The sequence below is a fragment of the Pecten maximus genome, chromosome 5 (assembly GCF_902652985.1).
Source record: "Pecten maximus chromosome 5, xPecMax1.1, whole genome shotgun sequence".
Taxonomy (NCBI): domain Eukaryota; kingdom Metazoa; phylum Mollusca; class Bivalvia; order Pectinida; family Pectinidae; genus Pecten; species Pecten maximus.
In genome coordinates, this window is record NC_047019.1 from 46,352,396 (window position 1) to 46,376,866 (window position 24,471).

At 41.3% G+C, this 24,471-nt stretch overlaps 1 protein-coding gene across 8 annotated transcripts in view; it reads left to right on the forward strand.

Moving 5' to 3' along the window:
• Positions 1 to 24,205, forward strand: part of LOC117328187 (unconventional myosin-VI-like) — a 58,370-nt gene extending 34,165 nt beyond the window's left edge. For 3 of the 8 annotated variants that reach the window (XM_033885600.1, XM_033885604.1, XM_033885601.1), the window contains 11 exons: positions 296 to 386; positions 623 to 773; positions 1,535 to 1,675; positions 1,800 to 1,876; positions 5,744 to 5,872; positions 6,192 to 6,296; positions 8,767 to 8,781; positions 12,818 to 12,921; positions 14,359 to 14,496; positions 14,705 to 14,935; positions 17,427 to 24,205. In XM_033885600.1, the coding sequence (XP_033741491.1) occupies positions 296 to 386; positions 623 to 773; positions 1,535 to 1,675; positions 1,800 to 1,876; positions 5,744 to 5,872; positions 6,192 to 6,296; positions 8,767 to 8,781; positions 12,818 to 12,921; positions 14,359 to 14,496; positions 14,705 to 14,935; positions 17,427 to 17,617 (1,373 nt within the window). In that variant the 3' untranslated portion in view covers positions 17,618 to 24,205. The remainder of the gene's footprint in view (positions 1 to 295; positions 387 to 622; positions 774 to 1,534; positions 1,676 to 1,799; positions 1,877 to 5,743; positions 5,873 to 6,191; positions 6,297 to 8,766; positions 8,782 to 12,817; positions 12,922 to 14,358; positions 14,497 to 14,704; positions 14,936 to 17,426) is intronic. The other 5 variants (XM_033885602.1, XM_033885603.1, XR_004532917.1 and 2 more) reach the window with 4 other exon arrangements.
• The last annotated feature ends 266 nt before the right edge of the window (positions 24,206 to 24,471 follow it).

Here is a 24,471-nt window from a genome sequence, read left to right on the forward strand (position 1 = left end):
GGGCAAGGGAGGGAAGGGGGGTTGTCAGAGTGTAGGTTATCAGAGACAAAAAACATCCAAGGGGCAAGGGAGGGAAGGGGGGTTGTCAGAGTGTAGGTTATCAGAGACAAAAAACATCCAAGGGGCAAGGGAGGGAAGGGGGGCTGTCAGAGTGTAGTGTTATCAGACAAAAAAACATCCAAGGGGCAAGGGAGGGAAGGGGGACTGTCAGAGTGTAGTGTTATCAGAGACAAAAAACATCCAAGGGGCAAGGGAGGGAAGAGTCATTAGTATAAATATTTCTTGTTGGTTACAGTAAAGAACAAGATCTTATGGCGTCGTGAGCAGATCGTCCGTCTCCAGAAGACTGTCAGGATGTGGAGGGATGTACGCAAATTCAAGCCGAAGTAAGTAGATTATAAATTGAAATTTGTCTGATAGAGAATTCTCTCAACTTTTTTTATACACCCTTCAAAATTGGACAGGAATACTGTGGTTTTGTCCATCTGTCCTATGTTAACTTTTGTTTGTCTGTAGATCTCTTCTCAGCTCTTCATCTAGCTCTTTTACTTTTAGTTGGATTTATAATTATGATATGCTATCCTGAGCGGCATTTTAATTCACAAGTATTGGTATTTTTCAGGTATAAGATGATAACCAAGGTGGTAGCCTCACAAGGTCAAATGACTGAGATGTCTAAGATTGTATCACAGCTCAAGAAAGATAAAGATGCTGCAACAAAGCAGGTTGAGAGCATACAAACAGCCTTTCATTCCTTCATTGCCAAGATCAGGGTATGTATAGACTGCATAAAGGTCCAAGTTATATATACTAAGTTATGCTGACGTGTAGGTCAAGGTTACTCTTACATGTGTAGGTCAAGGTTACTCTTACATGTGTAGGTCAAGGTTACTCTTACATGTGTAGGTCAAGGTTACTGGGACATGTGTAGGTCAAGGTTACTCTTACATGTGTAGGTCAAGGATACTATCACATGTGTAGATCAATGTTATACTAATATACACAGATATAAGTAGGTGAAGGTTACACTGGCATGTGCTGGTCAAAGTTACACTGGGTGGAGTAGGTCAAGATTACACTGAGTGGAGAAGGTCAAAATTACATTGTGTGGAGTAGGTCAAGGTTACACTGACAAGTGTAGGTCAAGGTTACACTGACAAGTGTAGGGCAAGGTTACACTGACAAGTGTATAGGGCAAGGTTACACTGAGTGGAGTAGGTCAAGGTTACACTGACAAGTGTAGGTCAAGGTTACACTGACAAGTGTAGGTCAAGGTTACACTGACAAGTGTAGGTCAAGGTTACATTGAGAGGAGTAGGTCAATGTTACACTGAGGGAGTAGGTCAAGGTTACACTGACATGATTATTTACAGACAGACAGAAGTCTGGTGTAGCAGTCAGAGTTTGGAGATGATTTTATCACATTTGTATATTAACTTCTTATTCTATCATCAGTTTTGACATTTTAGCTGTATACTTTATAAGTCAGTAATGGGAATATGTAGGTATATTGTTTTTATTTTTTGGCCAACAGAAGACCGATATCAGCCCTGTGGAAATGGAGAAAACATATAACAACTTGCTCACACAGATGGATCAAAACACACAAGGTATACGCAAACTGCTGGAGAAACAGAAAATCAAGGAAGAGGAAGATCGGCTTCGCAAGATACAGGTACATTTTGTCTTACTGAAACAATGGAGGATACACAAGTCAGGTGTTACTTGTTACTGAAAACATTTGCTGAATTATTTTTTAGTGTGGTAAATTTATTTTGTTTAATTTCTTAAACTTGCAGGAAGAGATGGAAAGAGAGAAAAAGAGGAAAGAAGAAGAGGAAAGAAAGAAAAGAGAAGAGGAGGCAGAGAGGAAGCTGTAAGTTAATATTGCGCATACAATTCAAAATAAGGCACATCCTCATTTGTATGTGTGAAAATAACCCTCAATTCACAGTGTGTAATTTTTGCTAGAGGTTGTGTCTGTGTTTTTATGCCAGTTTCAATATTGTGAAAGGAGATGCTGATATTTTTAGTCTGTACAATGTTTTTTTTTTCTTGTGAATACTTTATTTTGGAAACTTGCTTCTTAAAACATGAGAATACATGATTTTGCGAGTGCTGATCCAGAAGTGCTTTTAAATTTACAAATAATGACATATTTGATGTTTGAAAGTGAGGTCAGTTGTTTTCAACTGAAGGTAAATGAAACAATTCATCATTGATTCATGATGCCTAGAAGATAACAAAATTTCAATAGACCAGACATGTTTTTGCTGTGAGTAACATTATATTTAGAAATGTAATTATACTAATTTTTTTGTATACAATATTCGACCCAGCAAGCAGTAACATCTTCTAGTGCTTATTTTGTAATTTAATAAGTATACATATTTTGCATGCTATAAATAAAATTATTTTAAACATTTTTAGGTCATCTGACCCGAAGGGTCAGGATGACCTATAGTCATCATGCTTCGTCCGTCGTCGTGCGCCGTGCGCCGTCCGCCGTCCGCCGTGCGCCGTGCGTAAACTTTTCACATTTCAATCTTCTTCTCAAGTTCCACCAGTGGGATTAAGCTGAAACTTGCCTGAGATGATCCTGAGATGATCCTGACCAAGTGTTGTTATTTTTCGGGTCAGTCCGAAATCCAAGATGGCCGCCATAGCCGCCATCTTGAAAAACACATTTTAAACTTCTTCTCAAGTTCTACCAGTGCTATTGAGCTGAAACTTGTCTGAAATGATCCTGATATGATTGCGACCAAGTGTTGTTATTTTTCGGGTCGGTCCGAAATCCAAGATGGCCGCCATAGCCGCCATTTTGAAAACACATTTTAAACTTCTTCTCAAGTTCCACCAGTACTGTTGGGCTGAAACTTGCCAGAAATGATCCTGAGATGATCCCGACCAAGTGTTGTTATTTTTCGGGTCAGTCCGAAATCCAAGATGGCCGCCAAAGCCGCCATCTTGAAAAACACATTTTAAGCTTTTTCTCAAGTTCCACCAGTGCTATTGAGCTGAAACTTGCCTGAAATGATCCTGATATGATTGCGACCAAGTGTTGTTATTATTTCGGGTCGGTCCGAAATCCAAGATGGCCGCCATAGCCGCCATTTTGAAAACACCTTTTAAACTTCTTCTCAAGTTCCACCAGTGCTGTTGGGCTGAAACTTGCCAGAAATGATCCTGAGATGATCCCGACCAATTGTTGTTATTTTTCGGGTCGGTCCGAAATCCAAGATGGCCGCCATAGCCGCCATCTTGAAAAACACATTTTAAACTTCTTCTCAAGTTCCACCAGTGCTATTGAGCTGAAACTTGCCTGAAATTATCCTGATATGTTTGCGACCAAGTGTTGTTATTTTTCGGGTCGGTCCGAAATCCAAGATGGCCGCCATAGCCGCCATTTTGAAAACACATTTTAAACTTCTTCTCAAGTTCCACCAGTGCTGTTGGGCTGAAACTTGCCAGAAATGATCCTGAGATGATCCCGACCAAGTGTTGTTATTTTTCGGGTCAGTCCGAAATCCAAGATGGCCGCCAAAGCCGCCATCTTGAAAAACACATTTTAAGCTTCTTCTCAAGTTCCACCAGTGCTATTGAGCTGAAACTTGCCTGAAATGATCCTGATATGATTGCGACCAAGTGTTGTTATTATTTCGGGTCGGTCCGAAATCCAAGATGGCCGCCATAGCCGCCATTTTGAAAACACCTTTTAAACTTCTTCTCAAGTTCCACCAGTGCTGTTGGGCTGAAACTTGCCAGAAATGATCCTGAGATGATCCCGACCAAGTGTTGTTATTTTTCGGGTCGGTCCGAAATCAAAGATGGCCGCCATAGCCGCCATCTTGAAAAACACATTTTAAACTTCTTCTCAAGTTCCACCAGTGCTGTTGGGCTAAAACTTGCCAGAAATGATCCTGAGATGATCCCGACCAAGTGTAGTAATTTTTCGCGCCGATCCGAAATCCAAGATGGCCGCCATAGCCGCCATCCTGAAAAACACATTTTAAACTTCTTCTCAAGTTCCACCAGTGCTATTGAGCTGAAACTTGCCAGAAATGATCCTGATTTGATCCCAACCAAGTGTTGTTATTTTTCTGGTCGGTCCGAAATCCAAGATGGCCACCATAACCACCATCTTCAAAAACACATTTTAAACTTCTTCTCAAGTTCCACCAGTGCTATTGGGCTGAAACTTGCCTGAAATGTTCCTGAGATGATCCCGACCAAGTGTTGTTATTTTTCAGATTGGTCTGAAATCCAAGATGGCCGCCATATCCGCTATCTTAAAAAACACATTTTAAACTTCTACTCCAGTTCCACTTGTGCCATTGAGCTGGAAATTGGCCTTGTAAAAACTTTGACATGGCAGCAATGGTGGCCATTTTGTAACATGATTGCGCAATAATGGTTTTCCTGAACAACACCTATTTTAAACTTCTTCTCAAATTCCACCGGTGGGATTCAGCTCTTACTTACCAGAAATTATCCTTTGATGGTCCAGACCAAGTGTTATTATTTATTGGGTCAGTCAGAAATGCAAGATGGCCACCATGGCCAACAGTGCCACTATATACTTGCTACAGAGAATGCATACTACAATTATATAAGGGTTTTAATTTAGAGTCAGATGACCATTAAGGCCCCTGGGCCTCTTGTATATAATTATCATCTTTCCAAATTGAAAATAGCATGAGAGTTTTCAAACTCTATTTATTACTCTAGCATATAAAGGTGAACAAAAAATCCCTCTCAAAATATAAGTGATTTATGGTATTAATACTACAATAATTACCAGCAAACCGAAAGTTACAACTCTACTTCTGTTATAAGGTGCAGGTATAAATGGCACATAGAAACACTATAACATATCATATTAATTAGCTTTATAACCATACCATGTACAGGAAGGCATTAATTAGCTTTATAACCATACCATGTACAGGAAGGCATTAAGTAGCTTTATAACCATACCATGTACAGGAAGGCATTAAGTAGCTTTATAACCATACCATGTACAGGAAGGCATTAGTTAGCTTTATAACCATACCATGTACAGGAAGGCATTAAGTAGCTTTATAACCATACCATGTACAGGAAGGCATTAAGTAGCTTTATAACCATACCATGTACAGGAAGGCATTAAGTAGCTTTATAACCATACCATGTACAGGAAGGCATTAGTTAGCTTTATAACCATACCATGTACAGGAAGGCATTAAGTAGCTTTATAACCATACCATGTACAGGAAGGCATTAAGTAGCTTTATAACCATACCATGTACAGGAAGGCATTAGTTAGCTTTATAACCATACCATGTACAGGAAGGCATTAATTAGCTTTATAACTATACCATGTACAGGTAGGCAGAGATGGAGGTACGAGTGATAAGATATATTAGTTAGCTTTATAACCATACCATGTACAGGAAGGCATTAATTAGCTTTATAACTATACCATGTACAGGTAGGCAGAGATGGAGGTACGAGTGATAAGATATATTAATTAGCTTTATAACCATACCATGTACAGGAAGGCAGAGATGGATATGAGTGATAAGATATATTAATTAGCTTTATAACCATACCATGTACAGGAAGGCATTAATTAGCTTTATAACCATACCATGTACAGGAAGGCATTAATTAGCTTTATAACCATACCATGTACAGGAAGGTAGAGATGGAGGCTATGAGGGATAAGATATATTAATTAGCTTTATAACCATACCATGTACAGGAAGGTGGAGATGGAGGCTAAGAGGAAACGTGAAGAGGAGGAGCAGAAGAAGAAAGCTGAAGCAGACCGTTTGGAACGAGAGAAGATGAAGACCTTACTGGCCAAGGAGGCAAATGAGAACAAAGAAAGGTATGTAATATGGCAACCAGAACAAGATGGAGTTACCATATTTATACATAGGCAGAGGCCATGTACATCAAATTTATCCAATATCTATTGTTATAGTTGATAAAAAATGTTTCTCGGCTATTTGTGAACAGCTTATAGTAAAAGGTTATGGTTAAATTGTTATATATCTTTTCAAATAGGGGATGCAAGTTTGTTATCTGGTCAGATGGGGATATATCATATTGCTCAATTTAACATATAGTGTAACATGACTGAAATGTCATTTGCTGTCCTCATTTTGATTAAGCCTAAAATAGATTTGTGGTTGAATGTGTTTCAGACAACAACAGCTGGAACAGGAGCACAGAGACAGAGAACTGGCTTTGCGTCTTGCTATGGAGGACCAGAATGCTGTGGAGGATGTGGTGGTACCCCCGCTACAGAGGTATAGACCCCCACTACTGATAGTCATTCTAACAAACTCCCTCACTACAGAGGTATAGACCCCCACTACTGATAGTCATTCTAACAAACTCCCTCACTACAGAGGTATAGACCCCCACTACTGATAGTCATTCTAGCAAACTCCCTCTCTACAGAGGTATAGACCCCCACTACTGATAGTCATTCTAACAAACTCCCTCACTACAGAGGTATAGACCCCCACTACTGATAGTCATTCTAACAAACTCCCTCACTACAGAGGTATAGACCCCCACTACTGATAGTCATTCTAACAAACTCCCTCTCTACAGAGGTATAGACCCTCACTACAGAGGTATAGACCCTCACTACAGAGGTATAGACCCTCACTACAGAGGTATACACCCCCACTACTGATAGTCATTCTAACAAACTCCCTCATAGACCCTCACTACAGAGGTACAGACCCCCACTACTGATAGTCATTCTAACAAACTCTCTACAGAGGTATAGACCCTCACTACTGATAGTCATTCTAACAAACTCCCTCACTACAGAGGTGTAGACCCCCACTACTGATAGTCATTCTAACAAACTCCCTCACTACAGAGGTATAGGCCCTCACTACTGATAGTCATTCTAACAAACTCACTACAGAGGTATAGACCCTCACTACTGATAGTCATTCTAACAAACTCCCTCTCTACAGAGGTATAGACCCCCACTACTGATAGTCATTCTAACAAACTCACTACAGAGGTATAGACCCCCACTACTGATAGTCATTCTAACAAACTCCCTCACTACAGAGGTATAGACCCCCACTACTGATAGTCATTCTAACATACTCCCTCTCTACAGAGGTATAGACCCCCACTACTGATAGTCATTCTAACAAACTCACTACAGAGGTATAGACCCCCACTACTGATAGTCATTCTAACAAACTCCCTACAGAGGTATAGACCCCCACTACTGATAGTCATTCTACCATTACATCTAAGTTCTTCTGAATAAAGATTTCTCATATAACAAACTTTCATATAACAAACATTGCTATTGAATGTGACAGAGGGATATGAGGAGTGTGACAGAGGGATATGAGGAGTGTGACAGGGGGATATGATGGATGTGACAGGGGGATATGAGGAATGTGACAGAGGGATATGAGGAGTGTGACAGAGGGATATGAGGAATGTGACAGAGGGATATGAGGAATGTGACAGAGTGATATGAGGAATGTGACAGAGGGATATGATGGATGTGACAGAGGGATATGAGGAGTGTGACAGAGGGATATGAGGAGTGTGACAGAGGGATATGAGGAGTGTGACAGAGGGATATGAGGAGTGTGACAGAGGGATATGAGGAGTGTGACAGAGGGATATGAGGAATGTGACTGAGGGATATGAGGAGTGTGACAGGGGATATGAGGAGTGTGACAGAGGGATATGAGGAGTGTGACAGAGGGATATGATGGATGTGACAGAGGGATATGATGGATGTGACAGAGGGATATGAGGAGTGTGACAGAGGGATATGAGGAGTGTGACAGAGGGATATGAGGAATGTGACTGAGGGATATGAGGAGTGTGACAGGGGATATGAGGAGTGTGACAGAGGGATATGAGGAGTGTGACAGAGGGATATGATGGATGTGACAGGGATATGAGGAGTGTGACAGAGGGATATGAGGAGTGTGACAGAGGGATATGATGGATGTGACAGAGGGATATGAGGAGTGTGACAGAGGGATATGAGGAGTGTGACAGGGATATGATGGATGTGACAGGGATATGAGGAGTGTGACAGAGGGATATGAGGAGTGTGACAGAGGGATATGAGGAGTGTGACAGAGGGATATGAGGAGTGTGACAGGGATATGATGGATGTGACAGGGATATGAGGAATATGACAGGGGGATATGAGGAGTGTGACAGGGATATGAAGAGTGTGACAGGGATATGGTTGATGTGACAGGGATATGATGAATGTTACATAGGGATATGATCGATGTGAGAGGGATAGGAGTAATGTGACAAAGGGATAGGAGGAATGTGACAAATCGGTATGAGAGATAAATTGTGTAAGCAGACATGTATTTCTAACCTTTCCTCTCCTTTATTGTGCTGACAGAGCCATCAGCATGGTTATAGAAAAGTAAGACGACCTCCATGACCCCCTCACTTTATGGTCTGCCATGACCTTCACCTACAATTTGGTTATGATGACCTTCACCTTACACTTTTTGTGATATTTTATTTAAAATCTGACAAACAGTATTTCACTTATTAGGTGACTTGACCTACAAAAGATTCATCTTTGTGCTTCAATCTTCAGTATGACTTTCATGTTCATGTGACCACCAGGACTGACTTCAGTAAGACAGACGATGTATGGCAGCTGACTTGTATTATCCTGACAGTTTTCTGCTTTCTCCTTTGTATGACTAACATTTTATTGTAAAATATTGTTTTCTGTTTTATCACTAGCACTACAAAAGAAAGGTATATGGAATCACCACCATTTTCTTCCTACTTTTCTGAATGCCACAGAATTTTGGATTTACGATTGCCAATTATCCTGCTTTTCTAGCGTCTAGATCTAACGAAGCTTGCTTACTCACTATGTTCCTTTCACCAGAGAATTTGCACATCAGTGTCTTGTAGTGGTTGTCATGGTGATAATGACTTTGTAACTCTTTTTTGTTTGTTTTAATAGTGAGATGCTGATGAATTCATTGAGCTATAACTATTATGCCGTTTCTGTATGAAATGTGTTGTGAAAGATTTACTTACTCTAGATAAAGGTGTCTCATCTCTATCAGTATTCACACCTGTTCTGAATGTCCTAGATTCAATGTTCAGTTACATAATATAAGAAAGTATCTAAAGTTTACATTTGAAAGGTTGCATGCACTAGATTTGCCAGTATTCCGTCCTACATGTCCTGTTTTAAATGTCTACATGTTTGCACAAAGAATGCAAGGTAACAGTGATATCCTGGTAAATAGTTAAGAATGCAGCAAAGCCTCCATTTAGTTATAGTGCATAAACAATCCTGTCCTGGATCAGGTTTTTTATGTAGTCTGATATCCTCTCCATTACATCCTGACTATGTCACTATGCCCTTTTTCCTGTCCCCTGTCATCCTGACTTTCATTCCATACATCTTGGTTTTCTGTTCCATGTCATCCTGACTTCCTGTCCCATGTCCCCTGACTTCCTGTCCCATGTCCCCTCACTTCCTGTCCCATGTCCCCTCACTTCCTGTCTTATATCCTGATATTCTGTTCCATGTTCCGCCAACTTCCTGTCCCATGTCTTCCTGACTTCCTGTCCCTTGTCCACTGACTTCCTGTCTCATATTCTCCTGATATCCTGTCCCATGTTCCCCTGACTTCCTGTCTCTAAGCCTCCTGACTTCCTGTCTCATATTTTCCTGACTTCCTGTCTCATATTTTCCTGACTTCCTGTCTCATATTTTCCTGACTTCCTGTCACATATCCCCCTGACTTCCTATCTCATATCCTCCTGACTTCCCGTCCCATATCCTCCTGATTTCCTGTCCCATGTCCCCCTGTCTTCCTTTTCCATGTCCCCCTGACTTCCTTTTCCATGTCCCCCTGACTTCCTGTCCCATGTCCCCCTGACTTCCTTTTCTATGTCCCCCTGACTTCCTTTTCCATGTCCCCCTGACTTCCTTTTCCATGTCCCCCTGACTTCCTTTTCCATGTCCCCCTTACTTCCTGTCTCTAAGCCTCCTGACTTCCTGTCTCATATCCTCCTGACTTCCTGTCTCTAAGCCTCCTGACTTCCTGTCTCATATTTTCCTGACTTCCTGTCCCGTGTCCCCCTGACTTCCTTTTCTATGTCCCCCTGACTTCCTTTTCCATGTCCCCCTGACTTCCTTTTCGATGTCCCCCTTACTTCCTGTCTCTAAGCCTCCTGACTTCCTGTCTCATATCCTCCTGACTTCCTGTCTCTAAGCCTCCTGACTTCCTGTCTCATATTTTCCTGACTTCCTGTCACATATCCCCTGACTTCCTATCTCATATCCTCCTGACTTCCCGTCTCATATCCTCCTGACTTCCCGTCTCATATCCTCCTGATTTCCTGTCTCTAAGCCTCCTGACTTCCTGTCTCATATCCTCCTGACTTCCTGTCTCTAAGCCTCCTGACTTCCTGTCTCATATTTTCCTGACTTCCTGTCCCATATCCCCCTGACTTCCTTTTCTATGTCCCCCTGACTTCCTTTTCCATGTCCCCCTGACTTCCTTTTCTATGTCCCCCTGTCTTCCTTTTCCATGTCCCCCTGACTTCCTTTTCCATGTCCCCCTGACTTCCTTTTCTATGTCCCCCTGACTTCCTTTTCCATGTCCCCCTGACTTCCTTTTCCATGTCCCCCTGACTTCCTTTTCCATGTCCCCCTTACTTCCTGTCTCTAAGCCTCCTGACTTCCTGTCTCATATCCTCCTGACTTCCTGTCACATGTCCTCCTGACTTCCTATCTCATATCCTCCTGACTTCCTGTCACATGTCCTCCTGACTTCCTGTCTCATATTTTCCTGACTTCCTGTCACATATCCCCCTGACTTCCTATCTCATATCCTCCTGACTTCCTATCTCATATCCTTCTGACTTCCCGTCTCATATCCTCCTGACTTCCTGTCACATATCCTCCTGACTTCCTGTCCCATGTCCTCCTGACTTCCTGTCCTATATCCTCCTGAATTCCTGTCCCATGTCTCCCTGACTTCCTGTCACATATTTTCCTGATTTCCTGTCACATGTCTCCCTGACTTCCTATCTCATATCCTCCTGACTTCCTGTCTCATATTTTCCTGACTTCCTGTCTCATATTTTCCTGACTTCCTGTCTCATATCCTCCTGACTTCCTGTCTCATATTTTCCTGACTTCCTGTCTCATATTTTCCTGACTTCCTGTCACATATCCCCCTGACTTCCTATCTCATATCCTCCTGACTTCCTATCCCATATCCTCCTGACTTCCCGTCTCATATCCTCCTGATTTCCTGTCCCATGTCCCCCTGTCTACCTTTTCCATGTCCCCCTGACTTCCTTTTCCATGTCCCCCTGACTTCCTTTTCTATGTCCCCCTGACTTCCTTTTCCATGTCCCCCTGACTTCCTTTTCCATGTCCCCCTGACTTCCTTTTCCATGTCCCCCTGACTTCCTGTCTCTAAGCCTCCTGACTTCCTGTCTCATATCCTCCTGACTTCCTGTCTCTAAGCCTCCTGACTTCCTGTCTCATATTTTCCTGACTTCCTGTCACATGTCCTCCTGACTTCCTGTCTCATATTTTCCTGACTTCCTGTCACATATCCCCCTGACTTCCTATCTCATATCCTCCTGACTTCCTATCTCATATCCTTCTGACTTCCTATCTCATATCCTTCTGACTTCCCGTCTCATATTTTCCTGACTTCCTGTCACATATCCCCCTGACTTCCTATCTCATATCCTCCTGACTTCCTATCTCATATCCTTCTGACTTCCCGTCTCATATCCTCCTGACTTCCTGTCACATATCCTCCTGACTTCCTGTCCCATGTCTCCCTGACTTCCTGTCACATGTTCCCCTGACTTCCTGTCCTATATCCTCCTGAATTCCTGTCCCATGTCTCCCTGACTTCCTGTCCTATATCCTCCTGAATTCCTATCCCATGTCTCCCTGACTTCCTGTCACATGTCTCCCTGACTTCCTGTCCTATATCCTCCTGAATTCCTGTCCCATGTCTCCCTGACTTCCTGTCACATGTCCTCCTGATTTTCATTTCTAGGTCACCTTGAATTCCTGTCATATATATAAGCCCACCATTCAGGATAAGGATGATGTCTTGGAAACCTTTACCAATTAAACCCATTTTGTAACTGTCAGCTTCCTGTCCCTTCCTGATGAAAATGGCTTGCCAGCTGTCCTGGAATCCCTGACAGGGTTGCCTCTCCATACTAACAGCTAGTCTGTGAACACTTCACAGATTTGAACATCCTCTTGGAGTTGTGTGTTGATGGTTTTGTTTTCTAGAGTCTTGCCTGATACATGTAGAATGTCATGTTATGTGTATTCATGTCAGTTTTTTCTTGATCTGTGTTTTGATGATCACCTTTTTTTTAAATTGATAAAATAAAAATCTGGATCCTTACCGTTAATTCCAAGGATATTCCGATTGATGCTGATATATTATATAGTTTCAGACAATGTGATTACCTAAGAAGGTGGTATTGTGTTAATCTAGCATGCAAATATTGTACAAACCATGAAGTGTGATGATATGCCAGTCACACTATTATGAAATGACATTTAAAGTTTTGTGAAGTGGAAATATGTGTACCTTTAGTTTCTACATTTTACAGAAAACATTATTAGGTTAAATTTATTGTGAACATTTTGAAAATATTCCCAAGAAGTCATGGCCTGCTGTTTAAACTTTGAAAACAAGCTGATCTCCAAAGATTTTATGAAATAAATTAAGTCTGAAAAGTTAGCGATTAGTGAATAACAAATTACTGATGTGTGTAGGTCTGCGGAGGTCCAGGCAGCCCGTACAGCCCTGCTGTCAAAGAAATATGACCTGTCCAAATGGAAGTATGCCGATCTACGGGACACCATCAACACCTCATGTGGTAGGTTCTGAATAACTGCTGCCCTGTTCATACATGTACCCCTCGGTAGCCTTGTTTGTTTTTGTTTGTAAACTTTAGATATTCATGCACAGATGGCCCCATACCTTTTCATGTTCAATTGATGTAGCCCATGGTTTGTTAATCTTAAGATTGTGTGGAATAACTTATTTGTTGATTCAAATTTTGTATGATATAGTTGCCTTCGTTTGGTTCTTTGGTATTGGGTTTGACTGTAGATATTGAGTTGACAGTAAACTGTTTGATGTCTGACTGTAGATATTGAGTTGACAGTAAACTGTTTGATGTTTGACTGTAGATATTGAGTTGACAGTAAACTGTTTGATGTTTGACTGTAGATATTGAGTTGACAGTAAACTGTTTGATGTCTGACTGTAGATATTGAGTTGACAATAAACTGTTTGATGTCTGGCTGTAGATATCGAGTTGACAGTAAACTGTTTGATGTCTGACTGTAGATATTGGGTTGACAGTTAAACTGTTTGATGTCTGACTGTAGATATTGAGTTGATAGTAAACTGTTTGATGTCTGGCTGTAGATATTGAGTTGATAGTAAACTGTTTGATGTCTGACTGTAGATATTGAGTTGACAGTAAACTGTTTGATGTCTGACTGTAGATATTGAGTTGACAATAAACTGTTTGATGTCTGACTGTAGATATTGAGTTGACAGTAAACTGTTTGTTGTCTGACTGTAGATATTGAGTTGACAGTAAACTGTTTGATGTCTGACTGTAGGTATTGAGTTGACAGTAAACTGTTGGATGTCTGGCTGTAGATATTGAGTTGACGGTAAACTGTTTAATGTCTGACTGTAGATATTGAGTTGACAGTAAACTGTTTGATGTCTGACTGTAGATATTGAGTTGACGGTAAACTGTTTGATATCTGACTGTAGATATTGAGTTGACAGTAAACTGTTTGATGTCTGACTGTAGATATTGAGTTGACAGTAAACTGTTTGATGTCTGACTGTAGATATTGAGTTGACAGTAAACTGTTTGATGTCTGACTGTAGATATTGAGTTGATGGTAAACTGTTTGATGTCTGACTGTAGATATTGAGTTGACAGTAAACTGTTTGATGTCTGACTGTAGATATTGAGTTGACAGTAAACTGTTTGATGTCTGGCTGTAGATATTGAGTTGACAGTAAACTGTTTGATGTCTGGCTGTAGATATTGAGTTGACAATAAACTGTTTGATGTCTGACTGTAGATATTGAGTTGACAGTAAACTGTTTGATGTCTGACTGTAGATATTGAGTTGACAATAAACTGTTTGATGTCTGACTGTAGATATTGAGTTGACAGTAAACTGTTTGATGTCTGACTGTAGATATTGAGTTGATGGTAAACTGTTTGATGTCTGGCTGTAGATATTGAGTTGACAGTAAACTGTTTGATGTCTGACTGTAGATATTGAGCTGCTAGATGCCTGCAGAGCAGAATTCCATCGAAGATTAAAAGTGTACCATGCCTGGAAGTCGAGGAACAAGAAGACCAATGACAATACGCCAGATGAGCGGGCTCCCAAGGATTTGGTGGAAAATGCAGGTAAGATCGTCAATCTCTACACTTAAGGGAAGATACAACATCAATATAAAAAGTCATCAAATTGCTGTTTTTTCAGAGTTAACATGTAAGTTTTATTAACTTTGAATACATACACATCTGTTTGTATATACATGGTCAGGGCTCCATGTATCAATAATTTCGTAGTATGATCTGTTGTGTGGTCAGCTGTATGCTTTATTTGCTACAGAGGCCATGGCGGCAGCTACTGGACAATCGATTAACCAGAAACCCAACATCAACACCAAACAGGATGCTGTCCAGAGGTTTTTCCGTATACCATTTGCACGTCCCTCTGACGATTTCCGTGACAACCCCACAGGGAAGAAACATGGGATGTGGTGGGCACACTTTGATGGTCAATGGATTGCAAGACAGATGGAAATGTACCCTGAAAAACAGCCGATAATCCTGGTATCAGGTGAGAGTCCTTATTCCCTACATAACTCTGTCCGATTATCCTGGTATCAGGTGAGAGTCCTTATTCCTGACATGACTCTGTCCGATTATCCCGGTATCAGGTGAGAGTCCTTATTCCCTACATGACTCTGTCCGATTATCCCGGTATCAGATGAGAGTCCTTATTCCCTACATGGCTCTGTCCAATTATCCTGGTATCAGATGAGAGTCCTTATTCCCTACATGACTCTGTCCGATTATTCCCTACATAACTCTGTCCGATTATCCCGGTATCAGGTGAGAGTCCTTATTCCCTACATGACTCTGTCCTATTATACCGGTATCAGGTGAGAGTCCTTATTCCCTACAGGACTCTGTCTGATTATCCCGGTATCAGGTGAGAGTCCTTATTCCCTACAGGACTCTGTCTGATTATCCCGGTATCAGGTGAGAGTCCTTATTCCCTACATGACTCTGTCTGATTATCCCGGTATCAGGTGAGAGTCCTTATTCCCTACAGGACTCTGTCTGATTATCCCGGTATCAGGTGAGAGTCATTATTCCCTACGTTACTCTGTCTGATTATCCCGGTATCAGGTGAGAGTCATTATTCCCTACGTTACTCTGTCTGATTATCCCGGTATCAGGTGAGAGTCATTATTCCCTACGTTACTCTGTCTGATTATCCCGGTATCAGGTGAGAGTCATTATTCCCTACGTTACTCTGTCTGATTATCCTGGTATCAGATGAGAGTCATTATTCCCTACGTTACTCTGTCTGATTATCCCGGTATCAGGTGAGAGTCATTATTCCCGACATAACTCTGTCCGATTATCCCGGTATCAGGTGAGAGTCCTCATTCCCTACATTGAATTTGAATGGTTATGTTTGTACTCAAAACCACAAATGGGGGAGGTGGGGGTCATTAAATAAGTTGACATACTCCTAATGAGCGAATTTGAATTCAGTTGTAATTGTACTTCCATTCTAGATCTGTACAAACTAGAAGTATTCACATTTGAGTTCTCATTGGCATTATCAAGTGATACCCGAGTCAAATCCCAAGTGATACCCGAGTCAAATCCCAAGTCAAACCTAGGCTAAATCCCAAGTCATACCCGAGTCAAATCCCAAGTCAAACCTAGGCTAAATCCCAAGTCATACCCGAGTCAAATCCCAAGTCAAACCTAGGCTAAATCCCAAGTCAAACCTAGGCTAAATCGCAAGTCATACCTGAGCCAAATCCCAAGTCTTACCTAGGCAATATTGCACAATATGTCTCAGCTCATTCCTGGGCCAAATCCCAAGTCAAACCTAGGCCAAATCCCAAGTTATACCTAGGCCAAATCACATGTCATACCTAGACCAAATCCCAAGTCAAACCTAGGCCAAATCCCAGCTAATTCCTGGGCCAAATCTCAAGTCATACCTAGGCCAAATCCCAAATCATACCCAGGCCAAATCCCAAGTCATACCTAGACCAAATCCCAAGTCAAACCTAGGCCAAATCCCAGCTAATTCCTGGGCCAAATCTCAAGTCATACCTAGGCCAAATCCCAAATCATACCCAGGCCAAATCCCAAGTCAAACCTAGGCCAAATCCCAAGTCATACCTAGGCCAAATCCCAAATCATACCCAGGCCAAATCCCAAATCATACCCAGGCCAAATCCAAAGTCATACGTAGATCAAATCCCAAGTCATACCCTGAGCCCCACTCGATTTGCACTCTTCTCCTTCTAGAATATATCTTCCGGTCACTCGATTTGTAGCTCTTCTGCTTCTGGAAGATCTTCTATCTCTTCTGTCTCAACGCTGGAAGATTTATCATCCAAGATGTCGGCGACCATGTTTTAAGTGTGCGAGTGATGAGTTTCACTAGAGAAGGATATATGAAACATACATGCATGTGTTTGTGTCATAGTGTTTGAGAAAACTTTAAAACTTGTTTATTTTGGGTTATATTCTCCTGGTTTACTCGATTTACATATAACGGAATGCGATCTTCTTAGAAGGCTTTTCTTCTGAGAAGAGAGCAAATCGAGTGGGGCTCAGGCCAAATCCCAAGTCATAGCTAGATCAAATCCCAAGTCTTACCTAGGCCAAATCCCAAGTCATACCTAGACCAAATCCCAAGTCATACCCAGGCCAAATCCCAAGTCATACCTAGACCATATCCCAAGTCATACCTAGGTCAAAACCTTATAAAAAATATAAAGTTGTGCATTTCGCTTTTCATATATTTTTGACAACATTTGAGAGTTATGCCCCTTTTGGTAGATATTTGTTTGGAATATTGTGTCCGGTGTATCTAATAAAGTACGGAATAAATACTTATCAAGCTTTGTGTACTACATTCCTCTGATATATGTCTGGTGACATTTCTAGTTTTCTATGAAGTAGAATCTTACAAAATAAGAAATGAACAGTTTAGGACTTGATTAATTTAATTATCAAAACTTAATTGAAAAAAAAAGATGTTAACGCCATTATAATGTATGATTACTCTAAAGGTGTGGACGACATGCAGATGTGCGAGCTGAGTCTAGAAGAGACAGGATTAGGACGAAAGAAGGGAGCAGAAATTCTAGGAAAGGACTTTGAAGCTGAATGGATAAAGAATGGCGGGAAAGAGTATTTGAAGAAGCATGCCCAGAAGCTGTCCTCACAATTCCTGAGGAAACGGCAGGGCCTGTCAAATTGAGGAATCGCATCATAGAGGCTCAAATTTTACACTTTAGCTCACTAACTCTTTAAATGCGTGCTTTACACTTGATGTTCAAGGAGGGAACCAATGGAAGTTACTTGGACCAGGGTCAGAAAATAACAACTACGGAGGTTCCATGGCCCCAAGGACCAGGCACAGATGAAAATTTCTTACGAACTACACTGAAATGATCAGTCCTACCAATGTTGTCTACTGGTGTACAATAAAACCTGTCTATAAAGGCCTCTCAAGGGGAAAGAGGAAAATGACCTTAATTGGCAGGTACCCTTTGTAATGAAGTTGATATAGTGTTACATTGGGAAGTGAAACATGAGGCCTTTATAGACAGGTTTTGATTGTATACAACTCCTTGGTTCTAATGGGCCTTGGACCAGATTTGGGGTTGGAAATATAGTCATCTTAGTGTTTATGGTCCCCAGGACTGGATAATTAGGTCGGCGATGTAACCAGTTCTGTAGATGTATGGTCCCCAGGACTGGATTATTAGGTCGGCGATGTAACCAGCTCTGTAGATGTATGGTCCCCAGGACTTGATTATTAGGTCGGCGATGTAACCAGTTCTGTAGATGTACGGTCCCCAGGACTGGATTATTAGGTCGGCGATGTAACCAGCTCTGTAGATGTATGGTCCCCAGGACTTGATTATTAGGTCGGCGATGTAACCAGTTCTGTAGATGTACGGTCCCCAGGACTGGATTATTAGGTCGGCGATGTAACCAGTTCTGTAGATGTACGGTCCCCAGGACTGGATTATTAGGTCGGCGATGTAACCAGTTCTGTAGATGTACGGTCCCCAGGACTGGATTATTAGGTCGGCGATGTAACCAGTTCTGTAGATGTACGGTCCCCAGGACTGGATTATTAGGTCGGCGATGTAACCAGTTCTGTAGATGTACGGTCCCCAGGACTGGATTATTAGGTCGGCGATGTAACCAGTTCTGTAGATGTACGGTCCCCAGGACTGGATTATTAGGTCGGCGATGTAACCAGTTCTGTAGCTGTACGGTCCCCAGGACTGGATTATTAGGTCGGCGATGTAACCAGTTCTGTAGATGTACGGTCCCCAGGACTGGATTATTAGGTCGGCGATGTAACCAGTTCTGTAGATGTACGGTCCCCAGGACTGGATTATTAGGTCGGTGATGTAACCAGTTCTGTAGATGTACGGTCCCCAGGACTGGATTATTAGGTCGGCGATGTAACCAGTTCTGTAGATGTACGGTCCCCAGGACTGGATTATTAGGTCGGCGATGTAACCAGTTCTGTAGATGTACGGTCCCCAGGACTGGATTATTAGGTCGGCGAGGTAACCAGTTCTGTAGATGTATGGTCCCCAGGACTTGATTATTAGGTCGGCGATGTAACCAGTTCTGTAGATGTACTGTCCCCAGGACTGGATTATTAGGTCGGCGATGTAACCAGCTCTGTAGATGTACGGTCCCCAGGACTGGATTATTAGGTCGGCGATGTAACCAGCTCTGTAGATGTACGGTCCCCAGGACTGGATTATTAGGTCGGCGATGTAACCAGCTCTGTAGAGCTGTGTCCAGATCAGACAAGCTACTACATCTTGGTAGACCCTGGTGCTTAAGAGCAGCCAACTTAACAAACTATTTATTTTTATGCTTATTTTCTGCAGAGATCGTGTAGGTTTTATGTTGTAGTATAACTGTTGTAGTCTTACTTGGGTTATCCAAAGAAATCCGAACACATAAGATATCTTTGTCTCTTTGATAGATGGTACAGCATTCCAAAGGAAATATTCTCTAAGGATAAAATATAGTGACATATACATATATATATACTAAAGCTTTTGTACAAGGGAGAATAGGTAAACTCATTCTTAGAGTGTTTGGACTTGTATCTGAGATAGACCGTCACTTGTCTGGACTGACATCTGAGATAGACCGTCATGTGTCTGGACTGACATCTGAGATACGCCGTCACGTGTCTGGACTGACATCTGAGATACGCCGTCACGTGTCTGGACTGACATCTGAGATACGCCGTCACGTGTCTGGACTGACATCTGAGATACGCCGTCACGTGTCTGGACTGACATCTGAGATACGCCGTCACGTGTCTGGACTGACATCTGAGATACACAGTCACGTGTTTGGACTGACATCTGAGATACACCATCAAGTGTCTGGACTGACATCTGAGATACACCGTCACGTGTCTGGACTGACATCTGAGATACGCCATCATGTGTCTGGACTGACATCTGAGATACACCATCATGTGTCTGGACTGACATCTGAGATACACCGTCACGTGTCTGGACTGACATCTGAGATACACCGTCACGTGTCTGGACTGACATCTGAGATACACCGTCACGTGTCTGGACTGACATCTGAGATACACCATCATGTGTCTGGACTGACATCTGAGATACACCATCATGTGTCTGGACTGACATCTGAGATACACCGTCACGTGTCTGGACTGACATCTGAGATAGACCGTCACGTGTCTGGACTGACATCTGAGATAGACCGTCATGTGTCTGACATGTATTGTTAAGATATTGAGGCAACCCTTTACTTTAGTTAAGGAGAGTTTTTTTATAACTGGTGAGGGTGGGTTTTTTTGTTCTGTATCTGTTTTTCTTTGTAACTTGAGTTACTGTGAGTAACTGAGTTACTTGTAATACACAATGTATTTTGTTAAGAAGATTTAAAGCTTTAAAGCTATTTTTCATTTTCCTATAACTATGTCTTTACAGAGAATTTATATTTTAGTGAGAGAATGAAAGAAATGGGCTGTGCTAATTTATTATTATTTTTGAAGAATCAATTGTTGTTCATAGACATTTTACAATTTTATCTTGACTCGAATGTTACAGTTAGATATATTGTTAAAGTTTGGAATATGTTTGTTGTTCAGTACGATTCCTGTCAAGGTTATTGTTAACTACTAAATTGTTTGGAGCTATTATACATAACTACTGGCCTTGAAACTCTGTTGGTTATGTCATTTAACTACTCGACAGAGACATTCTACTGGCCCTTCAGACTGACCGATAAATTCTACTGGCCCTTCAGACTGACCGATAAATTCTACTGGCCCTTCAGACCAGCCATGACATTCTGATGTCCCTTCAGACCAACCGAGACATTCTAATGTCCCTTCAGACCAACAGAGACATTCTAATGTCCCTTCAGACCAACAGAGACATTCTAATGTCCCTTCAGACCAACTGAGACATTCTAATGTACCTTCAAACCAACAGAGACATTCTAATGTCCCTTCAGACCAACCGAGACATTCTAATGTCCCTTCAGACCAACAGAGACATTCTAATGTCCCTTAAGACCAACCGAGACATTCTAATGTCCCTTCAGACCAACAGAGACATTCTAATGTACCTTCGGACCAACAGAGACATTCTAATGTACCTTCAGACTAACAGAGACATTCTAATGTCCCTTCAGACCAACCGAGACATTCTAATGTCCCTTCAGACCAACAGAGACATTCTAATGTCCCTTCAGACCAACAGAGACATTCTAATGTCCCTTCAGACTAACTGAGACATTCTAATGTACCTTCAGACCAACAGAGACATTCTAATGTCCCTTCAGACCAACCGAGACATTCTAATGTCCCTTCAGACCAACAGAGACATTCTAATGTCCCTTAAGACCAACCGAGACATTCTAATGTACCTTCAGACCAACAGAGGCATTCTAATTTAATGTCCCTTCAGACCAACAGAGACATTCTAATGTACCTTCGGACCAACAGAGACATTCTAATGTACCTTCAGACTAACAGAGACATTCTAATGTCCCTTCAGACCAACAGAGACGTTCTAATGTCCCTCCAGACTAGCGGAGACATTCTAATGTCCCTTCACACCAACTGAGACATTCTAATGTCCCTTCAGACCAAACGAGACATTCTAATGTCCCTTCAGACCAACAGAGACATTCTAATGTCCCTTCAGACCAAACGAGACATTCTAATATACCTTCAGACCAAACAAGACATTCTTATGTCCCTCCAGACTAGCGGAGACATTCTAATGTCCCTTCAGACCAACAGGGACATTCTAATGTCCCTTCAGACCAACTGAGACATTCTAATGTCCCTTCAGACCAACAGAGACATTCTAATGTCCCTTTAGACCAACAGAGACATTCTAATGTCCCTTCAGACCAAACGAGACATTCTAATGTCCCTTCAGACCAACCGAGGCATTCTAATGTCCCTTCAGACCAACAGAGACATTCTAATGTCCCTTCAGACCAACCGAGACATTCTAATGTCCCTTCACACCAACTGAGACATTCTAATGTCCCTTCAGACCAACCGAGACATTCTAATGTCCCTTCAGACCAACCGAGACATTCTAATGTCCCTTCAGACCAACAGGGACATTCTTATGTGTCCCTTCAGACCAACAGAGACATTCTAATGTCCCTCCAGACTAGCGGAGACATTCTACTGGCCCTTGCCCCCATAGAATTTGGACATTTCCTTACTGGTCAAATCTTTTAGACAACATTCTATTGACCAGGACTTCAGACATGTCCATACAAAGAAATATTTCGGACATAACTCAGTATTGCAAGTGTGTAGACAAAACTCGACTGTCTGCTGTGGAAATGTTATGTAGTGACCGAGACTTTAGACATGGCCCTATCATACATGTAAACAAAGATTTCAGACATTTCCTTAGAAGTCAAGTCTGTAGACAAAACAATTTACGTTCTACAACAGTGATGTAACAGATGTGTTACATCACAACATAAAAGTGCCCAACAGCAAAGTGTTTGTTTTTGAAAAAAATACTGAAATTTGAGTGAATTTTGGAGTTTAGTTGTGACTTTTCCTCTGGCCCTTTCTTTAATCCTGATGGCCAAGTCTTCAGACAAAACTTGGGTCAGTGTTTATGCTGGCATCAAGTTATGTAGTGTGTGATTCTTTAGTACTTACAGAGAAAACCATGTCTCGTAGTTTAGATTGCAGTAAAGATTCCTCCAGTGTATAATTTGTTATATTTTGTTACACATATCAGAAAGAGGATGATCTTTTTAACAAAGAAATTAAATTGCACTGAAGTGATTGAATTTGTGTTTTTACAAACATAAATGAGAAATGCATGAATTTTTCCACCGTCCATCAAGACTTACATTAAAAAGTGCCTCAAAAGAAATTCTGTCCAGGTGTCGTGTAATCCTTTGTACATGTAAGATCTGTATTTTTTAGCTGTACATTTAACATATCCTCTATAACTGTCTCATACCCAAGGTCATGACCCCAGACATCACACCCAATTGACAGGCATTGTTGGATGACTAGGCTCAATGGAGCCAGTTACATATAGAGTTAAAATTATTGGCATCAAATAAAACCATTTCAGTTTTGGATTATTCTGGTACAAGTGAGAAATTGTAAGATATATTTGATATGTTGGATGATGAATGTTAATGGATTCTAGTTAATAGGTCCACTTGCTGTGTTGTTTTTTATGGTTGTGAAATTGTTTACTTAAAAGGTATCATGTTGTTACTGGTGTGTAATGCAGGTTTTGATAAAAAATGACAAAGATTTGGTGTAATGTTAACATATGTGATACCACTCGTTATGGCTAGCCAGTTTTGGTGTAATGTTTACATGTGATACCACTCATTATGGCTAGCCAGTTTTGGTGTAATGTTTACATGTGATACCACTCGTTATGGCTAGTTCCTACAAACAGTAGAGGTAAATGCTGCATACAAACATGGTGACATGTTTATCATTCTCCAAATTCAAGGGTTTAGTCCTCAAAAGTCATCGCTTCAGACAGTGTACACGAAGTCACCTCTTCAGAGTGCGTACAGCCTACACGAAGTCATCCCCTCAGGGAGGACACAACCCCTGGACTTTTGAGGATGCCCAGTACTGGTCATCTTGTTCTGGTTGTTAATTGTCAGCTATTTTCATTACACATCCCCAGCTGATATTGTAGCTTCACAAAAGCTGTACTGATTCTGTAAGACTTTAAAGAAACACTGAATTTGAATTGTTCTGTTGAGGTTTTCATAAAAATAATTTTAAGAACAGAAAACAAAGTAATGTATCATTGAGATATCAATAACTAATATGGGGAATAGTAAAAATATCTGTATTTTTGTTTTTATTTGTATATAGGAACACTGCTAATTTTTAATGGCTGGGTTTTGCACTGTTTGGTTAAATCCTATATTTGACCCTTATTAAATTATCAGGATGTACCATTATAATACCACACATAGCACAATGTGATCGGGCTCGCAGACAATAGTGATCAGGCTCGCAGACAATAGTGATCAGGCTCGCAGACAATAGTGATCAGGCTCGCAGACAATAGTGATCAGGCTCGCAGACAATAGTGATCATATATACAACAAACTCAAGTCACAACACCAACGTGTGCAGTATCACATGTTATCAGTGAAATTTAAACAAGATTGTCTTGGGAACAATTTTAAAATGTTTGTTGTTGAGATTGTGGACCACACTTTATTATTGTAACACATTGTAGTCTGATGGAATATTGTTCAGCAAAGAATAAATGTGCATATGTCATACTTTAGTCTTGTTTTCTATATGTGCTCCTCTGTCGGACTCCTTTATATACCAACATTTGTATGATGTACATTTGATCAGTACCCAAGGTAGTTATATAATTAATTGTTGTACGACAAAGTCATGAAGCGATAGTATGGTGTTACTTCTCCGCGGGCTCACGTTCAACGTTCAATTACAATGGTTCTGACATACAGTAGCCTTGAGGATGACGGTTCACGTTACAATGGTTCTGACATACAGTAGCCTTGAGGACGACAGTTCAC